The sequence below is a fragment of the Aplidium turbinatum genome, chromosome 8 (genome assembly GCF_918807975.1).
Source record: "Aplidium turbinatum chromosome 8, kaAplTurb1.1, whole genome shotgun sequence".
NCBI classification, from domain to species: Eukaryota; Metazoa; Chordata; class Ascidiacea; order Aplousobranchia; family Polyclinidae; genus Aplidium; species Aplidium turbinatum.
Genome location: NC_137479.1, coordinates 11289397 through 11297157, shown reverse-complemented (window position 1 = coordinate 11297157; position 7761 = coordinate 11289397). Strand labels below are relative to the sequence as shown.

The window sequence follows — 7761 nt, the reverse complement described above, 5'->3', positions numbered from 1 at the left end:
AACAAGTGTATTACCTATGTAACAGCCTGCCTTGGTTTTGCTTAACACAGTCGATAGATCATCCATATACACGGCAAATAAGTAAGGACTGAGAATACCACCCTGTTTGACACCATTGCTGACAGAAAAAGACTGTGAGTAATGACAACCCCAGCGTATGTACATCCGCTGATGGGTATACCAATAAACTACTAGACGAACAAAGCACATTGGCACTCCTCGTTGAATTAGTTTCTTGAATAGGAGGTTGTGGTTTACCCTATCAAATGCTTTCGAAGAATCTAAGAATACAGAAAAAACAGGACTTCCACGTTTTCTGTAGTAAGACACAGCTTGCTTAAGTACAAAAATGCACATATCTGTGCTATGCTTAGGTTTAAAGCCAAATTGATTATCGTTTGTTGTGAGATAGTCATTAATAAAAAAAAGTACAACATGTTCAAATAGTTTAGAAATGACAGTAGCAAGAGCAATAGGTCTGTAGTTTGCGATGTCTCTAACGTCACCAGATTTGTTTTTAACAATGGGAACTAATTCAGTTTTAAGACAAGCATTTGGCACATACCCATGAATAAGGCACATATTAAAAAATGATGAAAGATATACACTGATACTGGAATCTGCATAAGCAATGTGCTCAGAAGATATTTTATCACAACCAACAGAGCAATTTAATGGCAATTTATGAAGCAAAGAAGAAACTGTGTCAGCAGAGGTCAGAAATTGTTTAGTATTGTGATAGCCATGTATATCATTTAAGTGCGATGAAACAAATTCTTCATTGACAACTTTTTTACCAGTCGAGTTTAGCAATTTATTAAAGTGACACATCCACATGATCGAAATGTTTTTACTTCCAACAGCACTTCCGACAGAGGTAGGTAATGAACATCTTTGTGATCCAGACTGTCTAATTTTATCCCAAAATGTTTTAAACGAGGAGTCTGCATGAAATGCTTTGGCAATGGCATCTGCTTCATGCTGATCTCTGTTACTTTTGCACTTTCGTAGAGAAGATTTGAATATTTTACGAGTAGCAGACATGGCCTTGTGTATGCTGCCAGTTTTAGGTTTGCCACCTTCAACCCAGTCCAGGTACTTAGCTCTGGCTTGCTTGCAAATAAAAATTTGGATTTGAAACATTTCAGTTTTAATTGCTAAAACATGGAGTTCCGCCAGTGAATTTCAGTGGGAGGAGGGTTTGAATGGTCCACACATGCTACAGCTACATCCTAAATGATGCAGAGTCCCTCTGCAGTAACTACTGCACTATAGTGTGGTAATTGCACTCTTACAACAGTAGCTTATTTATTTAAAAAGAATTGCATTGTAATCAAAGTTTCGTTTCAAGGATAAGCATTTGATATTTAAAAAAATACTGGACTGTGGTTTTCCACTAAAATATGTCAACAACTCAAAACAACTTTCATGAAGCTTTAACCCTGTTTCCAATTATTTTTGAAAGTGTGACGCCATATTGGCCAGAAATTTTTCAACCTACAGTACAAGAAGTGGGGATTTTCATTCCAGTGGAAGAACCCTTGATAGTACTTCCAATATCTATTACCTCTACTGATGTGGTATCAATAGTTAATAATTCCAACACCAGTTCTTTCGTTTCTCCTGGCCAGATAGATCGTCAGTTATGTGGAGTTCCAGGTGTATGCCAATCAAAAGCAATCGAAAGTTGCCAAAACGTCACAGTAAGCCAATGCCAAGATTGTTCTTCTGCTGGATCTATCGCTTTTGCCTTTGCAATTGTTTGTTTGGGCTTGTTAATTCTGCTTGGCAATGCTCTCATTGTTCTTGTGTCAGCTCATCTGTCAAGAAAGAAGACAACCAGCAGAATTTATGGATATAAAGCATCATTGGCTGTGGCCGATATATTAACTGGTTTGTTTTCTAATAAATTACCTTCTTGTGATATTTACTGTAAGACATGTTGGAAACATCTCAATAAAGGAAGGTTTAAAAGTAGATCTATGGAATAAAAATACCTAGTAAGAGATAAAGTTTTCCAGGTTATGTTATGATTTTAACAAAAATGTTTTGGTTTGCTCATTAATTGCATAGTTAAAATATAATTTGAACTACCAAGTTTGAATCATCTGGCAACACAAGTGCAAGGTGACACTGCCTATGTTGTGTTTTCTGTTAGGTAATTAATTTCTTGCAATTGGTATATCATAAACCTTTTATCTCAAAACAGTAGATCTGTAACTTGTAAGCAGCGGGTATTAATATTATGATAGTAAAGTTTAATTTTAAAACAGGTTTCCAAATCTTTTTGGTTACGATACCGAATTTCGTTTGGACCAACAATTCAACAATCGATGACATCCAAGCGCAACAACTTCTTTCGCGAAATTCTGGCGCTGCAATTGCTGGAAGCACTTTCTTTCTACTTGGATTTACTTCTTCCCTCTATCACTTGATTCTACTTGGGATATCTCGACTTTATGCAATCAAGTGGCCTTTTCAATACAGATCACAATCTACTACCAGTTATCGAACTGGGATAATCGTTGTTTGGTTGCTATCTGGACTCGTATCATCTGTACCAGGTGAAATTGTCATGATAAAATGTCAATTCTAAAAATTTGTATTGTGAACAGTATAGATCTACTTCATTACATACTTTGCATTATTGTAAAACCTCATTTGTTTTGTTGCAGCTTGGTTTCCAGACCTTTTTGACTACGACTACTATCACATAACATTTCTCTACCTTCCATCTGTTACTGTGTCTCAAAGTCGCTCATCGACCCAAGCAGCAGTGGCAATGCTCATTTTACTTTTGGTGATTCCTTACGTTGTGATGGTACGTCAGATTTTGAACTGTTTTATTAATTTTTGTGACATTACAGTAAAGCGATTTTTTGTCACTAAAGTTACTTTTTTTGGTTGTACCAATTAACAAAAGAAATGTAGAACTAAAATTTCATGGTTGTGGGGTCAATATTTAAGATGTTATAAAGTTACCAAAACTCTATGTAATGCCAAGACTTTTAATATATCTTCTACTATGGTACGGATTTTAGATTTGCTTAAGCCCATGCTTGTTCGTATCGCGTGTATTCCCGAAAATTCGTAAACTTTAAGTAATTTTTTCGATGAAACAAATTGTGTTAACTATATTTAGCCACTTGTTTTCTCTGCAACAGCTAAAGTGTTTGATTGACGTTTGTCAATGGAATTGCGGCAGTACACTACATACATGTAGGCTAATGTTTTTTGTTTTTATCTCTTTTTTTCTGGAATAGCAGGGAAGGACATGTGCATAAAAATGCATGCAATCCATTCTGTTAGTGCTTACAGCTTTTTATTCTTTATTTGGCAATACTGCTTGTTGCTTGGTTAGTTGCCCTTTGTTTCACGGATCATGTGCTCATTGCATTCATTTTTTCAGACGGCAAATTTTCAGGTAGGGTGAGCCGCCTAATATAATTTGAGTACAAATTGAAACAAATATACATGCTTTTAATGTTGAATTGCTTCCCTTTCTTTCGCTTTCTTGTTTTCGTTGAATGAAGTTACTTTTTTGTTACTTTTTCGAAAATTAAAGTCACCTTTTTGAGTTTTTTAGGTTACAAAAAATCGCTCTAGAAATTAAAAAAAAAACGTCATTCTAAAAAACCGTTAACATTCTTGTGGCCGACATTATAATTTAAAACTTGATCTTTTTTTATTGACATTCTAAGAGAAAAAAAATTCTGTTAAAATATGTGATAGGCCTTAGTCTATAATAAGTAGAAAACATTTCGGGGAGTCAAAACATGCTTGAACAGTCATTCGGATAAAAGGATACGGGGCTGGAGCTAGCATGGCCAAAAAAATCCAAAACCAATTTCAATGCACTATCATCATTTGGTGAATTATGATATTTTTATTGCAACAGCCTATGCTGTGTAGCAGCAAGATATGTCTGCCTATGGCAATAGGCTACTAGCAAAAGTAAATCCTTTCAGATCTAAGCAATAAACAAGTCTGATTCTGCATCCTGAACCTGCGGTATTTGTTAGAATTACAAGCAAGATGAGTTGCAAAGCGCCAGGTTCATTTCCTAAATTAAAAATATTTTCATCAAAACTTCTTTTGCGTTCTTGCTCAACAGACATTAATTTTATGTGCAACTGCTGTGGTGGTGCGATTTGAAATGCAACGCAACCGCAAGCGTGTAACTTCGAACAGACCAGGCGGACAAGCCAAGTTTTCAACAGAAGAAATATCAGCGTTCAAAACTGTGGCCTCAATGCAAGTTGGCTTCACACTGACTTTAGGTAAGCGCACTGGTTCAAACCGTTTCACAAGATATTTGTTTATTGAATACGACACTCACTTTGATTTTAAAGCAGAGCCATGGAGTCAGAATCGGGAGGATTTTGGCGTGTCCGGAGTCGGCCAGTTATAAATCGAGGACTCGGAGTCATGTTTTTTTCGCGATCCAACAGTCTTATTTTAAAGCTTCTTTTGATTACCGTACTTTAAATCTTAAAACCCGTACTAAAAACACAAACATATTGTCAAAAGGACCCACTTGTAAACAGGGTAAACGTTACACTACTGCTGTTTTACATAAAACTAAGTTTATTAAAGCAACTTTTTGAATTAAAGCTTTGGATTTTGAAGAAGCTTTTCTAGAAATCCGTCCCAAATTTTCATAACTGTCAGATGTCAAACAAAACGAAAACTGTTTGTTGGCCTCGAAATAATCACGGTGTTGGACTTAATAACCCTAGAAGATAAACGTCTGAAAGAGAATGCGTGGCAGGCACTTCGAAGTGTAGTCTGGTCAATGACTATATAGAAATAACAAATCTTTTTAATAAAGCTACAAAAATATAATAAAAACTCTAAACACAAGATACCAAAAGATAGGATGTCGTATGTTATTAAAACTTATATATTTCACTTTTATTTGCATTTTTAAGAAAATTTATGGGCTTAGGAAAGCAGTCACCTAAAAAAAAACGTCAAAAAGCATCGAGAATTCAAGCCAAATATAAATAGGGTTGCGTAGATTAGCTATAAGAATTAAAAGAAAATCATAATTGAATGCGATTTGGCAACGCTTTGTAATTAATAGATAAACAGATTGCAAAACTAAAAGAGCGCTGAATCAATTCAGTTGAAAACTTCTATCTTTCCTTTCGATGGGAAAACCCAAAGCTGACTAAGAACACTAATATTTATTTATCTACAATGCCTTTTAGTTCCTTTGGGTGTTGCGGTTGGACTTCTCAATGTTGGTTACTTTGGATGCGATAGTTTATCTACACCTTACTTAGTATGCTTGTACCTCAGCATGACTAACAGGTAAACTATGCAATGCAGTTTATTTACTTGTTCAGGAAAATAAACTAGGCCTACCTGCAAAGGCTTTCAGGCAACCTCACCATGGTATGTGCAGTAGGCTACTATAGGCCACTGTGTGAAGTAATATTGTTAAGTTGTTAACCCTTAAAAGGTTAGGCTCCTGGAATCTTGCTCAGTTTGGGGGGGGGGGCTGTCGATTCATCTTATGCTTTAGGAGTGATATCTCTGCTATTTTTTAAGGCGCGGTTTCAAAATTTGGGATTCACTTTGTAAAATTATTCACGCTGAGCATATCCAAAAATTAAAACTATGTAAATTTTAAAACTGCTCATATACGTTGAAATGTTGAGGTGACTTATGATTGTAATTGTAGCGTGAGTTTACACATTATTTTTTGGTAGAGTAATGAAGAACATGCTTTGCAATGTTGTGATTTTTTTAAATAATTTTACATACAGCCAATTCCCTTCACGCTGTGAAACAGTTAGGATTAACGAGACATGGGCCAAATTAATTACTTTCATCCAGCTGGTGGCTGGAAAATTTTGAACAATAGAATATGAAATATTTCAGAGGATGTGCTGAGAAATGCCTTGCATCTCTCAATTTATCACCTTTATTCGCTCAAAATTTCGGCTCAATAGAGGTGAATAAAAGTTAGGAAAAGTCAAGAAATCTCGTAGTCGCAGCCTCAGTGGTTTTAGAGATGCAACTGTTGATACAAAAAAGTTGAATTGACAGCCTCCCCCCAACCTTCAAAGGGTTAAATCGCCTACTGTATAACTGCTTTGAAATTAATAACCTAATGGTGAATCATGTCGTTGAAAAAGACAATCAGTAAGACTGGGCAACTCACCAGCGTTGGGAGATTACTGACATAACTTAGTCGTGCGAAACTGTCGAAGCTGGCCTGATTGGGGAAACACGTGTAAGTCTGTCTTTTCCTTTCGAGAAATACTTCGTTAATACGTAGTTGTTGCTTTTTTCAGCCTGGTGAACATTATTGTGTATAGCGTCCGAGAAAAGCGATTTCGAACAGCTGTAAAAGAAATTCTGACAAAATGGAAATCCGCTTTGTGTGGAAACGATCGTCTAATTTTGAAAACGAAATCTCATGATGTACAATCCAAACAAGTTACCACAGCTTCTTCAGTTTATTCGTCTGAACAAATCTAAGACTGGCATTAATTTGTAATTGTTTTGTCAATTCAATATCTCACACAAGATTTTATAATATTTAAAAAGATATCTTATGCCTTGTTTGCAAATATGATGGCTTTTTACTACTTTGGATAGAGACTTGATTTAATGACTATATGCCTGAATAGGCTATTTTACTTTACAGTGCAAGTAAAGGCTGATAATTATAACAAACAATTCTGCATCATAAATACAGTATTATGGTACTGTAATCGCCACATGGTTTCTGGCTGTACATCCTATATCATTTATTTGTAACGTTTGTGTACTTTCAATTATTGTACAGTAGTTGTTGAATTTACACATTGTTTATCTTTTCCCGTCATAAATAATCATACCTTCAAACACGTTAGATCGCATGCGAATAGTCATTTATTGTTTTAACTATTCATACGCTATGTGTAGCAGCGGAATGTTGTAAGGTAGTGCAAAATTTTTTTGCCACAAATCAATTGTGTACAAATACTTTTGCAACAAATCATGCACTAACACAAACTTTTTCGCTGCTACCAGTAATCTAGTATATGAATGTAGACCTACTTTGTCGTTTACTTTGCCAAATTTGTACAAATGTTATATGCACTAATTTTATAACTATTTCATAATCTCGATCGTATTAAAAACTAAACAAACATTTAAATTGTTTGACTGAATATTTAGAATATTTCCCCAAAATCTCAATATGTTCAAACTTAATTTTGAAATTTTAGGAACTAATACATGCACAGTTTAAGCGTGATAACCAATAAACATTGCACTTATTGAATGCAGTACTTTTATTATCAGTCCTCAATTTAGAATTTAGATCATTCAAGAAAGAAAACTAAAACGAAATTCAAAATTTATTTGACTGACATTTTGCAAATCTGTACAAAATCTTTAAAAGAAAACAAAAAATTATTTTTGACTTCTAACAAATTGCAACAGGTGCATTTTAATTGAATCCTCTATCTTTACATGTATTTAAATCAACATTGGAGTGTAATATTATTTCATCATTTAAGTAAAGAAAAAAAAAACTTTTAATCCTCATAAAATTTGTAAAACATGCTGAAATACCTTTCCCAAAGTAATGTGCAACTGTTCAAAGTTCTCGATAAACTGAAAATTGGAGGGTGCGGTCACACCATCGTGAATTAAATACATGTAAATTTAAAGTATTCAACTAAAATGCCTATGTTATAGTTTGTACACTGTCAAAAATATTCTTTTAATTTTTTTCAAATTTTGGCATATTTGGTGAAC

The 7761-nt window shown here is 34.6% G+C and overlaps 1 protein-coding gene across 1 annotated transcript; it reads left to right on the top strand.

Moving 5' to 3' along the window:
* The first annotated feature begins 1221 nt into the window (after positions 1-1221).
* Positions 1222-7439, top strand: LOC145775635 (uncharacterized). The gene is made up of 6 exons (XM_082586960.1): positions 1222-1893; positions 2274-2564; positions 2676-2821; positions 4115-4280; positions 5214-5316; positions 6306-7439. Exons 1-6 carry the CDS (start codon positions 1404-1406, stop codon positions 6490-6492), a joined length of 1383 nt encoding a protein of 460 aa, XP_082443086.1. The 5' UTR covers positions 1222-1403; the 3' UTR covers positions 6493-7439.
* The last annotated feature ends 322 nt before the right edge of the window (positions 7440-7761 follow it).

Excerpts from the sequence above, each read along its gene's own strand:
- LOC145775635 (XM_082586960.1), top strand. The coding sequence starts at position 1,404 with ATGTCAACAACTCAAAACAACTTTCATGAAGCTTTAACCCTGTTTCCA. Across the intron at positions 4,281-5,213 it reads TGGCTTCACACTGACTTTAG|TTCCTTTGGGTGTTGCGGTT; the intron begins GTAAGCGCACTG and ends AATGCCTTTTAG. Across the intron at positions 5,317-6,305 it reads TACCTCAGCATGACTAACAG|CCTGGTGAACATTATTGTGT; the intron begins GTAAACTATGCA and ends TGCTTTTTTCAG.